This window comes from Neomonachus schauinslandi, chromosome 10 (assembly GCF_002201575.2).
Source record: "Neomonachus schauinslandi chromosome 10, ASM220157v2, whole genome shotgun sequence".
In the NCBI taxonomy this organism is placed as follows: Eukaryota; Metazoa; Chordata; class Mammalia; order Carnivora; family Phocidae; genus Neomonachus; species Neomonachus schauinslandi.
Window position 1 is genome coordinate 65,322,309 of NC_058412.1, and position 16,190 is coordinate 65,338,498.

General features: G+C 40.0%; 1 protein-coding gene across 1 annotated transcript in view; it reads right to left on the bottom strand.

The window, feature by feature from the left end:
* EML6 (EMAP like 6) overlaps positions 1-16,190 on the bottom strand; it is a 263,656-nt gene that overhangs the window by 141,709 nt on the left and 105,757 nt on the right. The window contains 3 exon segments of the mRNA XM_044918715.1: positions 5,746-5,814; positions 8,628-8,726; positions 13,222-13,381. Coding sequence (XP_044774650.1) covers positions 5,746-5,814; positions 8,628-8,726; positions 13,222-13,381 — 328 coding nt within the window.

Consider the following 16,190-nt stretch of genomic DNA (forward strand, 5'->3'; position numbering starts at 1 on the left):
ACAAACAAAACCCAAAGAAGGTAACCATTTCCTTTTCTCACCATGTCTCCCATACATGAAGATTTAAAGGAGAGTAAAAATTTTGTAATCATTATCCCTAAAGAAGAGTAATTATTTTGTAGTTATTAGTTAACTTAGAATGTGCACCTCTGATCTGAGTTACTGAAACATTTTTTTAAATTTAATTTAAATTTTAGGTATTTAACATACAGTGCAATATTGGTTTCTCAAGTAGAATTCAGTGATTCATCACTTACATAATACCTAAATTACTGAAATATTTCTAATGGACAACCATAAAACATAGAGAGTCCATCATCTTCAGACACAAAGGTTTTAAATCACCCAGGAGGAGGCAACAATGCCAACATGAAACATTCCAAATAATCAAATGACTCTCTAAAAAGGCGCATACAGATATAATGCCAGGATAGGTAAGAGATTTTTTGTAGAAATGGCAAATCTCTGATTCTCTCTTCTTGAGAAGCACTTCCTATTTGGAAAACAGTGAAAATTTAGGGTAGCAACACATCAGTAAATCCACATTAAATGAACAGACATCGTTTATCTTCCCCAATCTCCATTCCAGATTGTAATGCTAATTTTGTTAGAACTGGCAGGTACCCTGGAGTTCATCTGGCTCAAGGTAATCTCCAATGTCCCTTCTATCTATGACTAGGGACTGGAGAAGGATCAACAATATCCACAAACTTGGTAGGCTCATTTACTGTGAAACCAAGCAAGCATGACAATGCTCAACTGCTACTGTTTTCAAGCGTTCATTTCAGGTAATTGAAATTTGCCTGTCTGCCAAACACTGGGAATTTGCAAAAACAGAAAGGATTTCACCCTAGCTACACAATTTCACATAAAAATATTTTCTTGGAGCGCACTGATGATTTTTGCATTCAACTTGTGACTGGAATCATTCATTTGCTGTTAGGCAGGTTTGGGGGGGGGGGAAGGTGGGGATCCTGGAATTGGTTATAGAAAATACAGAGAGTGAAAATATTTGTTGAAGGCTACTAAAACTTGTGGATTTCTTTCTAAACAAAATAAAGATGGCTGGATGGGCATTTGCAGATCATTCCATTTGAAGTCAAAGTACTTATTTTTGCTTAGAAAAAGATGCCTGGGGGCACCTGGGTGGTTCAGTCGGTTAAGCATCTGCCTTTGGCTCAGGTCATGATCCTGGGGTCCTGGCGTTGAGCCCCACACTGGGGTCCCTGCTCAGCTGAGAGTCTGCTTCTCCCTCTCCCACTGCCCTTCCCCCTGCCTGTGCTCTCTCCCTCTCTCTCAAATAAATAAAATCTTAGAAAAAAAAAAAAGAAAAAGATGCCTGTCTGCTAAAACATAATTAACAAATTTAATGGGATAAACAGCTCTGTTTTCAAATGAAGCTCCAGGGTTTTATGTGTCTCTGTTTTTAGAATTAACTGATTAAAAGAGTTAACCAAGGATGGAAAGAAATAGGGAAGATGCTGGAGAAATCACCAATTAAGCAGCTAATCTATTATTTTTCATAATCTGTTCTGGGGGGGGGGGGGAAGTCAGGCCAAGATGGATCACTGAAGAAATAATTTCCAAGTGGAAAGACAGGGAGCCAGAGACTGAATTTAAATCTTATCTGTGCCACCATATTTGTGATCCCAGGAGAAGGGGAAAAAATTAACATTATTGTGCCCTTACTGGTTCCACACACTGTTTAATGTAACTCTTAATAAATTCAGAAGGTAGTGATCCACAACCCTCTGGTTTTTTTGTTTTCTTTTGTTTTTGAGAGAAATTCAGCCTCAGGGAGATTAAGTAGCTTTCCCAGAGTGAAGTAGAAGGAGATAACAATGAGGATTCAAAGTCAAATAACCTTCTAGGTCTTGGCTTCTTCACCTTAGGATATGCAAATTGGATGATGGCTCCGGGGCCAGAGTCCCAGACTTCTAGAGAGCCACCAGAGCCTAATGGAAACCAGGCTTATCATGATCTCACATAATTCTTTGATTGTGGGTAAGAGAATAATTCAGTGCCTTTGCAATTTGTTAGACTGAACAGAAACTCATGTTGGCAGATACATATATCTTTGATTAATAAAAATTGTAAAGGGAATTATTTAATGGCTAATTATTTTCTGGCCAAACTTTTTCAAAATACTGGTTTCCTAGGAAAATTAGAAAAGAGGGTCAAAAGAGGGTCTTCAGTGATGAAAACATTGATAATCTTTGAACATATGATGGGCTAAGGACCTTTCTGCTCCCTAGTCCCAAGATTCTATGGGTGACCAATGCCTCCCCATTAACTCCTGACTGAAGTGCAACCCCACCCCTACTTTGAGTAATGCTGACTTCCAAGCTCTCCCTACCAAACTCACCTACCCACCAAGGCTCGGCTCAAATACCATCCCCATCCTCTTCCTGAAACGCTTAACACTCCTCTAGCCAGTTGGGATCTCTCCTTTATCACTAGAGAATTTTGGTTTTGCCTCTCTTATAGATTGTCCTGTTTTATGTTTTAATTGCTTTTGTCAAGCAAATTGAAAGTAGGGCCAGTTTTCAGTCCTTCACATGATAGAAATGCAACTAATGTTTATCAAATTTAATGAGTCTTTCGGGTGGACTACATAAAACAATGAAGGACCCTCCAACTGCTGCTGAAGCAAAAAGTCCCTGTATTTGAGCAAACATATTCTCAGGTTTTTGCACAAGGATAACAAAACGTTAATGAAGACCTAAGGTATTGGCAGGACACTTGATACCTTTGAATAATGGAAGCTATAGGTTTATCTTTCTGTTTTGTTTTTTCATTACTTTTTTCTTATTTTGGAAATATGTTATTGTAAAATAATTTTAAAAATAAAGAAAAAAATTAATCATCAACTCATGTACCCAGCATTAACTGTTTAACATTTTGGAATATCTTTCCAATTTATTTCCTACACAAAAATATAGGTTACTTCTAAAGTAAAAAGAAAAAAAAAAAATCAAAGCAACAAATTTACCCCAACCAGTAGACTATAAATAAATCTTGCATATTTCCTAGTAACATTAAATAATCATCTAAACCATGACTGTAATGATTGCACAGTATTTCTTCCTACAGATATACCATATTTTATTTAACCACCTGGGGGCAGTTAGGTGGCTTCAGGTCTTCTTTTATCTGGTTTTATTTGCTTTTGGTAAATTATTCAAAAATGAACCTATCCTTGGTTCATACTCCTAATGATTTCCTTGAGATAAATTCCAAGATATAAAATTACTGGCTGGGGGTGCCTGGGTGGCTCAGTCATTAAGTGTCTGCCTTCGGCTCAGGTCATGATCCCAGGGTCCTGGGATCGAGCCCCACATCGGGCTCCCTGCCCTGCGGGAAGCCTGCTTCTCCCTCTCCCACTCCCCCTTGTGTTCCTGCTCTCGCTGTGTCTCTCTGTCAAATAAATAAATAAAATCTTTAAAAAATAAAAAATAAAATTACTGGCTGTGCTCTCTTTGGCAGCACACATACCAACACTGGAAAGAAATTACTGGCTCAAAGGATATCAACATTTCTAAAGCTATTGATAGATATTACCAAATTTCTGGGCAGGAAGAGCAGAAATACTCATATCTGGTACTCATTTACCCCTCCACCACCAAGGTTTGAGAGTGTTCAGTCACTAAATCTTTGCCAACACTGGATATATTTTAATCATAATTTTGATGGATTAAAAAAATATTATTTTAAAATTTCTCCTCATTAATGAGGTTTAGACTTTCATATATCTACTTGCCAACAATGTTTCTGTTTTTGTCAAGTATACATGTCCTTTGTCCATTGTACAGGTTTGTTGGAGGTCTTGACATTTCAAGGACAAACCCAAATTCTATCTACCATGCTTGTGGCTTACACTTAGCTTATTTGTGGTTTGCCTCTTTTGTTTCTTAGGGGTGGGGAGCAGGTAGACAGAATGTTTTAATGTTTATATAATTGAATCTATAATGTTATCCTTTATGGTTTCTTACTTTGCTTTTACATTCAGAAAGGCCTTTCACCTACTTGAGAGCAGTTAAGCATTTACTTAGATATTCCTCTAGTTATTTTACAGTTTTTTAAACATGTAACTCTTTGATTCATAGAGAATTTATTTTAGTGTATGGTATGAATAATATATAACTTTTTTCCCCTCAAATAGATAACAAACAGTCCTAGGGCCCACTGGTCAAGATACTATTCTAAATTGTTATCCCTTTTAAAGTCTATTTCTCAGCTTTGTTTTTTGATTTTTTTTTTAATTTATTCATTTGAGAGAGACAGACAGAGAGAGAGAGAGCATGAGCAGAGGAGAGAGGCAGAGGCAGAGGAATAAGCAGATTCCGCTGAGCCGGGAGCCCAATATGGGGCTCGATCCCAGGACCCTGGGATCACGACCCAAGCCGAAGGCAGACGCTTAACCATCTGAGCCATCCAGGTGCCCCTCAGCTTTGTTTTTTTGTTGTTGGTGGTGTTGTTCTTATTTATCCTTATCCCAGTCTGATACATTTTAATTATTTTAATTTCATAATATGCTTAGTGCAGTTTCCTCTTCATTATCCTTTTTTTAATCCAAGTTCTTGGTTATTCTCATTTTTTAATCCTTCCAGACTAACTTAGAGTAATTGAAAAGGAAATGTCAGATAACAATAACAAAACTTCTAGAGATTTTAACTGACCTTGTACTGAATGTAATTGAAAGGATGTTTGTAATTTTTAGACATCATGTCCAGAACCAAGGTTGTCTCTCCATTTGCTCAAGCCTTCTTTTATATTCCTCTGTAAAGTTTTGTAATATTCTTTAAGTAAGTCTCGCATCCCTCATTATATTTATTTCTGAGCATTTGATCATCTGTCCCTTTCTAACAATGAAGTAGGAACAATGGGGAGAAATCATAAAAAACTAGACTCAAAGAAGAACAAAAGAACTGGGAAACAGGAGGAGTTGGTTGGGGGAATATTATAGATACCTACTCCATTCAGACAAAAATGCAACATTTTTTTACCAGCAGAGATCCACACAGGCTGGAATCAAGCAAGTAATCCTTACATTCTTTCAGTTATGAACTTTAAACATCTACTAGCTACAAATCTGTAGACAGAAGATCCTGGGCCATATCCCAGGGTCCAGTGGAAAGTTCTGCTATATCAAAGAAAGTTAATGGTGTTGACTTTGCTACCTGTTAAACAAAATAGAAAGAAGCAAATAGCCGAAGGTAGGTCCTGGGCCACCTGTGATAATTCAGTCTGTGTAGTCTAGGGGAAGATAGAGGCATTTAAAAACCAATGACCCAAGTAGGTTTGTACCATGTATCCCTGTATTTCTATGTCCAACCCAACATGGCACCTTCCTTCTAAAAGAACATATTTCAACATGACAGAGTTTTGATATGCAGCATGTGTAAACATTCATCAAAATGTAAAAACTTAATATATAGTATTAAAATCAGAACTGTTTTAAAACTTGCAATCCTAGAAGTACTTTGAGTATTCAGTTTAGCATTTAATTAACATAAAGTTTTCTTTTCAGCTGCCTGCTGGACACTCCACTTGATGGTCCATACACTGTAGTTCTGAAAGAGCCCCATCAGCTGATGTCAGCTTGCTTCACGATCAAAGCAGCAGGTAAAACGACTCCAAATTTAAGATAAAGTTGAGCCACTTCTCAACATCAAATTATACATATAAGCACCTTAAATTCTTCTCATACAAGTTACCAAATTTTTTTTTAAATAACTACTTTACCTTTATATGTTTTACTCCACAGCTAACCACTCTGTTTGGCTGATATGGATCCCAGGAAATATCAAAAATCTGTTCAAAAAAAATAAAAAATTGCTATGTTGGTCATTTATGTGTTTTTGCCTTCTTTCAGTTATCAGTTCAACTGCCAAGACTCCATCCTAACACTTAGGACACAATGTTACCTGCATAGACTGAACAACGTGGGATTTGGCTTGGTAATGGGTCAGGAGTTGCCAACATGTGTTTTTATTGCCTCACATCTACTTACCTTAGGCCTGAATAAAGAAATAATAATTAACTGCAATCAACGAGACGAACTTGTGTCATGTTTTTAACTTGGTCCATTGCAATGACTTAGAATAATTTTTTGATCAAATTTCCTATACCTCTACACAATGATCATAATATACTTTTGAGATAGCTTTACAATAAAAACAAAAAGAATTACAGAGTGTTTATGTAGGAAAATGTTTAATAGTCAACCGCAATTCAATGTGGCCAACACTTTCTCATAATCCTAGAAGTTAATATTCATAAACATAAGGCAGAGGCATTTATTTGGCCCCTAACTTAGCCCACCTAAAATAGGCCTTTAGCCTGTCATTTTAATCTGATCCAAAATACTACTTTATTTTCAGTTTTCCAAGGAACTGAAAACATATCCACTAATACTATTTATCATTCTTTAAGAAAAGCTACCAGTTTGCAGGCAGTTTTCAATTTGGGGAACAAGGAAGAGAAGACTCTGTCAACCTTAAGGGTCAGGTCAGCTGTGGTAATTGCTCAAAGTGCGTATCTCACCAGCCCAACTGAAAGATTCTGACTTCCTGGGTCAGAAGTTGGGTCCAGGCAGCTGCATTCTTAAGCAGACCCCGAGAGATTCCTATGCGGTCAGTCCATGGACCACATTCTGTGAAGCTCTAATAGAAAGAATAATTGTCAGGGCCGGAGTCTAAATCAGAGAAAGAGTTTAGGCTGCTAATTTCTCATCACATAGGAAGGAGAAATATGGACCCATCATCAGAGAGAAAAGAGGACCTATAACCTTCAGTTAGGTAGAAAGGAGCAATTATAGACCACAGAAAGAGCACTGAAGAAAGCACTTGGTCCAAGTACCAAGTTCCAATGAGGCCCATTTTAGCTATGCAACCTCAGGCTAGTCTTAGCATCTCTAAAATAAATGACATCACCTCAGTTCTGTTATGAGGTCAATTAAGATAATGTATGTACAATCATTTTGCAGGTTATAAAGCACTCATTACATAAATGAGTGCTAGGGATTAAGCATTTTAGCCACTAAAATAATCTTGAAGATAATCATTTGCCCATAAGGAGCCAGTAATAACTCATATTGGCACCAGTAATAAAGAACAAAACTGTGTGATACAAATTATGGGGTCTGGGAAAACTGTTCTAAAAGGACAGTATTTCATTAAAACATTCTAGGCTCTTAAAATTGTAGAGGTCGCACTAGAGTAGTATACACTTTTCACAATCTACTTCTAAGTGGAAGGTGTAAAATACATGACAAAATAGTAAGAAATTCACATACTGATCTAGTCTAATCCAACTAATTTTATATGATGGGATTATCACATAAGCAGAAACAGTAATATCCAAAATGTGAGCACCACAAATATTTTCAACCTGCTCATTAAGTACTGAGTTAATACCAATTAATAACCAAGAAGTTAATAACCTGGGAGTAGAGCTCAAGCGTCACCACACTGTAAAATCTCCCTAGGGAATTCTTACGTGTGGCCAGGAGTACGAACCATTGGGACCAGAAGGGTGCTGGGCCTCTTAATAGGTCATTCCTGGACTTTCTGAGAACTTAATCCTTGAGTATAATTTGCCCGAATGTGCAGCAACAACTATGGGGTCACCTTAAAACCATGATTCTCCATCAGTGAATGAAAAAAAAAAATTTAGAGTTCACACTAAGGAAGAGACAGTGAATTTAGTATCTAATTTGGGCCTCTTTCTGCATGGACACTTATATTGAGGAGAAATACAAAACTAGCAATCAATGTAAGACAGTCATGCAAATTCACTTTTTTTTTTTTTGAAATTAGAAAATCAAGACAATAAAATGGTTAAATTATTTTCATTATGCAAGACAATGGAGAAATAGATTTCTGACCTGCTTCATATCCTATCTTGCCTGCTATGACTATATGGAATTATTTTTGATCACACTAAATTCAATATGATGATAAGCTTACATTCAAGATTCTCAAAATAAGAAAGAATCCCAAAGTTGTCCTTACATTCATTTGAAGTTAAAATGTATACACTCTGGGGTATCTGGGAGGCTCAGCTGGTTAAGCTGTTAAGCGTCTGCTTTCAGCTCAGGTCACAATCCCAGAGTTCCTGGGATCCAGCCCCAGGTTGGGCTCCCTCCCTGCTCAACAGGGAATCTGCTTCTCCCTCTGCCCCTCCCCCACTTGTGCGCATGTGTTCTCGGTCTGAAATAAATAAATCCTTAAAGTAAAATAAAATGTATACACTTGAAACACATTTTGTGAATATTTTCTAACTACTTCCATTTCTAAACGAATACATCTAAACTTTACATATATTTCCAAATTCAATTCTATTTTGATTTTATGAAGATGCTAAATGCCAGTGTCAAAAATTTGCTTTACCTATGAGAAGTAGTAACAATTTAAAGAAAGCATCTGATCATCAGAAGAGATCATGCTGACACAGTTATTAATCATGAATTAATTTTTTTTAAAGTCAGTTTTTGGGTTGAATATGTAGGAAAAATCTTTACATAGAAAATTTACTTTTAAAAATAGGACAACTCTGGGAAGCTACTTCACAATTGCCTCACACTTATGAAAACCGCATGGTTCAATCCAACAAGCTCTTCTTACCCGGTCGGAGTGGCCGGTGGCGGAGGCCAGAAGTTTTCCCTTCCTCCAGTCCCAAATGCAGACTGTGTTTTTGGCATCCAATCCCACAGAGGCCAAACGCTAAGAATAAGAACAATAATTTAACAGCTGAAACTGATGGGCACATTTCTTATTATCCATCACTTCTTTCAACAAATGGTCACTGATGACCTACTCTGGGCCAGGCATTGAACATATGCAAAAAAAAAAAAAAAAATGATTTCTCAAAATCCATCTTAAGTCCACAACTAAAGATATCACAGATGACTTCTATTAGCACAAACTGAAATTTCAAAAACCTAAAAGCTACAACTCATTTGTCACAAAGCCTCTGATTTAACAAGTTGATTTCAGAGGAACACAACTTGAAGGCAAGGTTCAAATGTTTTTATTTTTTAAAGATTTTATTTATTTATTTGACAGAGGGATAGAGAGCACAAATAGGCAGAGTGGCAGGCAGAGGGAGAGGGAGAAGCAGGCTCTCTGCTGAGCAGGGAGCCGGACATGGGGCTCGATTCCAGGACCCCGGGATCATGACCTGAGGCGAAGCAGCTGCTTAACCGACTGAGCCACCCAGGTGCCCCTAAATTTTTTATTTTTTCAAATTTTCTTTATTTTTAAATTTAAAATATTAATGTGAGAGTAGAGACAGTCTAGGATTCTATAGCCCAAAAGTCTTGCCAAACTGCTGAAATTAAAGGGTTTGACAAACACATGGGGAAGAAAACCCATAATGAACATTACGTTCATTTTTAATTTTCATAGCTCCACAAACATTTCAGGTGACATGTTGGTAAACGCAATCTGGTACTTCATCTCCCAACCTAAATTCTTTGGGTTTATATCAGAACTTGTTCTCAAAGGAAAAGAAAATTTAACACATTTAAGTATACACAAAATCAAAAGTATCAAAACATGTATTAGAAATACCAACATCAGAGGGAGGTTCTAGCAGGATGTCCCCGCCTATGGAAACAGCACTGTATAATGGACAGAGGTCTGAACTGGATGTGAGTGGATTTGGCTTCTCTTTTGACTTGTGAGGAGCCAGACCTAAGACCTTGCAAAATTAACCTCATTAAATTATGTTTTCTCATTTGTAAAATGAATGCAAAATATTTGTTAGGTCTACCTTGTAGAATTATCATATGGATTGGTAAAATAATGTAAGTCAAACGGTTTTGAAAATACAGCATCACTCAAGTAATAAGAGTATCTGAGCTTACGTATTTCACTGTTTGAGTGTGTATGTGTGTGCGTGCATACATGGGGAATGACAGTCACATATAGCTAAATGCAAATGTGTTGTTATGCAGGGATTATTCAGTTTTCTTCAGTAAATATGGCTTCCATCAGTAATGTTTAGTATAATACACAGTTGGAACTTTAAAAATGTGCCCTTAAAAAGGGGGTCTTTGTGGGTTTCTTTCTTTGCTGAAAGTTTTAATAGAGCATCCCAGGAATGGAAATTATAACACGTGGTTGCATTTTTGTCCATATGAGAAAAATTTGAAGTGTGTGCATTCCATTTAGCTTATTTTTTTTTTTTGTAATAAACACGGGCACTAAAGTAAAACCCACATTTCTTGATTGAAAAAAAGCCAAAAGTAATCTATTTTATTCATTTGTAGTGACAGGCCCCATCGCTACCTAAAAAGCATTTCTATTGCCTTTTGTTGTTTAAGAGGTGATGGGCCATTTGTCATTTTCTAAATATCACTCGATTCCAGTGAACTCTGTCCAGGGACTAGGGAAGACCTGAAGCAATAGGCATCAACAAGCCAGGAAATCCTTCACCGCAAGCAAATAGGTTATTTTTCTCAGCCGACAGTTAAGTACCATGCGGTCCACTGCTACCCTCACCCTTCAAAATGGAACCTAAAAGAGAACGGCTAAGATTTTGACACAAATTAACAAAAAACTCAACGTTAAAGCTGGATTTCCTTCTGCTGCATTACATTTTTCTTGCGATGCTTCCGAACAAATTCTGATAACGGTTGCTAGAAAACCAAAATCAGAGAATGTGCATATAAGTACCCATCTAAGCATATGTACACACTTGTACTTATGTATGCATTCTGACATTCATTGAATTTAGTCAGGAAGTCTGTATCTGAAAATCTCAACAAATGGGACTACCCAGCTATTTCTCTTTAGATGTGGAATCACAGTGGAATGGATGCACTACCCTAACCTGGATGAGATTTCAGAGTAATAAAATAAAAAACTATGTATGCCAGGGGTCTACGTATGTAGTGAATCTAGTTCTAGAAAGAAAAATTAAAGAGTTAATGATCATTACCCTGGCAAAACAGCAGGAAACACTAAGTAAATGTAAATTGTTAAAAAAGTGATGCAAACCAGCTCAAGTCCTATAATCCACTCAACTTGCCCCAAACTCTCAGGCTGGTCAAGCCTCTCTGAATAATAATTTCACAGATCTTTCCACAGCATGCCCCTACAGAATTAACTCTGAAATTTGCCAAAAACTGGATTGAAAAAATTAATTGGCAGAAATAGGAGGAAGGGTGGCCTAGGATCGCAGAAAAGGCTAGGGAAAAGGGACAGCCTTAGTGAGGAGGTGAAGGTAGTAAAAGTCAGGAATCCTTCCTCTGTGTGTGGGCTACCTTTTCTGTAACATAGTTTGAAAACTGACATGTAATTGACATCTGTAACATTAACAAATCCTTTCTGCCAAAAGTTACTGGAAGTCAAAGGCAAGAAGGAAAGTTTGTTGGTGGTCCTGGGAAGGCTTCAGGAAGTGTGTCCTTTGAAGACCTTTGAAGTGTCTTGGAAGAATGAATCACTTTAAGGGGCAAAGAAGGTAAGTAGGGCACTTTAGGTGGAGAAACAGTATGAGGGAGGGGCTGGAGGAGCAAAAGTGTAATGTCTGGTAGAGGAATCTCACCGATGTGCCCAATTAGACTGCAAGGAGATTGTGAAGACAAGGCTAGAAAAGTTGGGTAAGCCTAGACTACCCAGCCACAAAGTGTGGACTTCATTCACTGAGTTCTCCAACCTTTTAGTGTTTTTAAAATAATGTTCTCACTAACCTATGACCCAGCAATTGCACTACTGGGTATTTACCACAAAGATACAAATGTAGTGATCTGAAGGGGCACCTGCACCCCAGTGTTTATAGCAACAATGTCCACAATAGCCAAACTATGGAAAGAGCCCAGATGTCCATCGACAGATGAATGTATAAAAAAGATGTGGTAGGGGCGCCTGGGTGGCTCAGTCGTTAAGCGTCTGCCTTCGGCTTGGGTCATGATCCCAGGGTCTTGGGATCGAGCCCCGCATCAGGCTCCCTGCTCCGCGGGAAGCCTGCTTCTCCCTCTCCCACTCCCCCTGCTTATGTTCCCTCTCTCGCTGTGTCTCTGTCAAATAAATAAAATCTTAAAAAAAAAAAAAGATGTGGTGTATATACACACACACACACACACAAATGGAATATTACTCAGCCATCAAAAAAATGAAATCTTGCCGTTTGCAATGATGTGGATGGAACTAGAGGGTATTATGCTAAGCGAAATAAATCAATCAGAGACAATTATCATATGATCACACTGATACGTGGAATTTAAGAAACAAGGCAGAGGATCATAGGGGAAGAGAGGAAAAAAATTAAATGAACCGAAACCAGAGAGGGAGACAAACAATAAGAGACTCTTAACAATAGGAAACAAACTGAGGGTTGCTGGAGTGGACAGGGGGTGGGGGGATGGGGTGGTTGGGTGATGGACACTGGGGAGGGTATGTGCTATGGTGAGCACTTTGAATTGTGTAAGACTGATGAATCACAGACCTGTACCCCTGAAACAAATAATACATTATATGTTAATTTTTTTAAAAAGGATAAAATCCATAATTTAAAAAGATAATAAAATAATGCTTTTACAATTTTTTCAGTTGGTGAAATGTATTAGTAAGCAACTAATGGTGTGGAGGCCAGTTAGAGGTTATTTAAACTGTCTGGCAGGGCATGGATTTGGAACTTAAAGGACGGTGGCAGAGAATGGGAAGGTGAGAATGCACAGAGAGTGACTATAAAGATAGCCACGACAGGCCGACTCAGTGGCTGCTTGAATTGCAGGGAGTGGGTAGGGAGAAGCAGGAGTTAGAAGAGACGTCAAGGTAAAGTCAAAAAGAATCTTCTCTGTGAATTATTAGGAGGTGGCGTTATCCTCTAAAAGCAAAGGGAACCAAGGAGATGCTCAGGGCCTGAAGTCTATGAAAAAGGTTGGGTCCAACTCTGATTCCAAATTTAGGAAGCTAAAATGGAAGACCAAGTGGAATTGCTGAGTCATGATGGATCCGATCAACCTGAGTCCATGACTTACTTCTGGAGGTTTTTCAATCGATGGGGAGACTGAGGGAAACAAAACTGGGGCCCACCCAGGGCCGGGTGTCAGCACGACAGCTGGAAAAGGATCTGACAGGAGAGAATCCTAAGAGGCGGACAAGGGGAGGCAGCAAGAGTTAGTAGCCTTCTGAGCCTATAAGCTATGTGCACTGTAATTCCAGGTGACTTGTGAGAAGTCATTAAAGAAAACAAATGGAAAAAGATACACACCTGTCCATCTGAATCGAAAGCCAGGCAGGCGACTCCATGTGTATGGACATCTTTAAGAATAGACACAGTCTGGACGTTATAGGAATCCCATATACATATATATGGCTCCTTCCCAACTTGGCCAGTTGCAACGAGAGTTTTATCTGGGTGTAAGGCAAGGCTGAAAAAGAAAAAAAAAAAAACAAAACATCTCTTTTCATATCCTCCTGAACAAAGTTAAGAAAACCCTGATTTTCTTTTATCCACATTTGTTTCTCATTTCAATCATCTAATAGGAGAATCTCAAGAGGAAGAGTCTAAACTGTCCCCAAACTGGTAAATTACCTGACTAGTCTAATGGAAATGTTGAATGGCAAAGAGAGGCTTAGCACAGTTTAACAATAATTTCATCTTATCTTACCCACTTGGTTACCTTGAAAATCAGATACTATGATTATAATTTTATGATTAGAAAACCTATACGGTTCTATAATTGCTTTATGTCAAGATATTTACTTACTGGCTTTGAAAATATTACTCAGCTTTTTCAAGTTAGCTTTTGACTTTAATTTGAAAAAAAAAGCTGTTGCTAGGAGAAAGTGTGCTTCTCAGAATTAATTAAACCTGCTTGCACAAGCTCTGGATGCCATCCTCATTAGGATTTCAAAGCACAGAGGGGTCTCAGAGTCAAGTGCTGTTTCGGTGTCCGTTGCCATAGATTATGTATTTTAAATGAAAATTTCTATTTTACATAAATCACTGTAACACTAAGAGAACCACAAATTACCAGGCTTGTGGTTTGTGTAACATTTTTCCTCTGTAGTCCAATCAAAATAAAACTTTGTCAAATACCACCTAGAATTTCAGGGAGTCTGGAGCAGTGAAGAGGAAGAAATATTATTATTCCTAGATGAGCAAATACTCTAATGTTTTAAAATCATTGTGTAAAGAAGTTGTACCTTTCTAAAAATAGGTGTTGAGAATTTTAAAAAAGCACATTACCTACATGAAAAACTAGCAGATGACTACACAAAAGTAGAATTTTTTTCTTTTTATTTCAACATTTACACAACAGAATTGTTTTTCCTCTTCAACTCTCAGCATAATTTTAATACAAATATATGCTCTATAAGCAGACTTGGATTTGCACGCTGCTGCCCCTTACTACCTCTGGTTCTTTGGGCATGTTCATCTCTTTGCCTCAGGTTCCTCATCTATAAAATGGAGTTATGCCATAAAAGTAGACAATATACAGAACACAGAGCATTCAGCACAGCACCGGGCTCAGAGTAAGCACTCAAATCGTTTCATTATCATCATTTGTATAACTGGCATTTATATACAACCAACATATGCACATCTCTGTGGATATAGTGTGTCTTCAAACAGATTACTTCCTGCCCCCTCTCTGGTCTCCACGTGTGCTTCCCCCAAGTTCTGCAGCAACCAAGCTCCCTAGGCTGTTCCTGCGAGCTCCTCCTCGTCCCGCTGAGCTCCCTTCCTGGGCCTCCCACCAAACTTAGTGTGGTCTTTTACACAGGACCCTTGAGTACCATCCCCTTTCCTCACTGAGGACCCTCCCAGGCCCTTGTACCCTGGTGCCGGAGTGCAGCTAGTCTTCTTGGGTGTTCCCAACACCCCCACTGCACGCGTCCTCATTCACGGTATTGCTCCCCACGCTGGAGGTCTGCTCCACCTGCACTCTCCTGCCCAGGCTGGTGCTTCGTCGGGTTTTTGTTTTCTTCTTTTTAAACAAAGAGAGTGCAGGTGGAGCCCGCAGGGTGCACTCTGTAGCTGGAGGGGAGGAAGGGGTGAGTGTGGGGTCAGATGCAGGGGCAGGGAGCGGATGCGCTGGGAGAGACTGAGCGTCAGGTGCGGCTCAGGGACCCGCCAATGAGGCCCCAGGGGCTGCTGCCACAACACCTCTTGTCAGAAGCAGCGTCATCTAAGGGGATCTCTGAGAGTTCTGCGGGGGCGCTGGAAGAGTACGCGGATGAGGAAAACCTGGGTGCCCCAGGTGCCAGAGGCCCCTCACGCGGGACTCCTCTGTAAGAAGTTTGACTCATCTCACCTGCCAAGCAAACTCCAATCCTCCGTGATGTCCTGTGTCCCTTCCCCCTGCACTGAGTCATAGCGTGGGGCACTTCGTCCCAGAGGTCAGGCCAGGCTTTGGGGCGGGCTCTGGCTCAGAGGCTATGCCGGGGCGCCTGAAGCCAGGACCGGGGAGTGAAATGCACACAGCCCCAGCCGCAAGTCTACGAGCTTGTAGGAGGAAAAAGGACTCTGACAGTGCCTGTCTTCTGCAGCGGCCCCTGGGGCCCAATCCCACACCTGCAAAGGTCCAAGGCCGCAGCAACCGGAATGCAAAGTGATTGCCCATCCTCAGGGCCAGCTGTTTCTCCTAGCAACAGCGAGTTGTCTAGAATTGTCCCAGGAGATCCCTGCTGCCGGTTCCTCAAGCCTCTCCCCCGAAGAACAACCTCAGAGCTTTGCTCTTCCTCTCTGACACAGCCCAACTGCCAGCGCCCTGGGACGGGTCAGCTGGCCTCTTCACCCCAGCCCCCTCCACCAGCAAATGATGCCCACGAGCCTGGGCGGCGCCTGGGCGGGGTGGGGGCAGTGCGAGGTTTCCCAGGAAGGCAAACAAGGGGCAGGTGCGCTCCGTGGCTTCTGATGTGTGGGGGAGTGAGTGCAGGGCCAGATGCAGGGGCAGGGAGGGGATGGCTGGGAGGCACTATGTGTCAGAGGTGTTTCACAGTGCGGGACCGGCCCCAGGTGCTGCCTCAGCCACCACTCTCCGCAGAGGGAGCCCCGTCCCACGGATCTCGGGAGTTCCAAGGGCCGGCGGAGGAGTCCTGGGATAAGAAACACCTGGGAGCTCTGGGATAAGAAACACCTGGGAGCTCTGGGATAAGAAATGCCTGCGTGCCCAGGATGTGAGTAGCCATCTAACAAGTGCTTGCTAGAAAATATATCCTCGGGAATCTTTA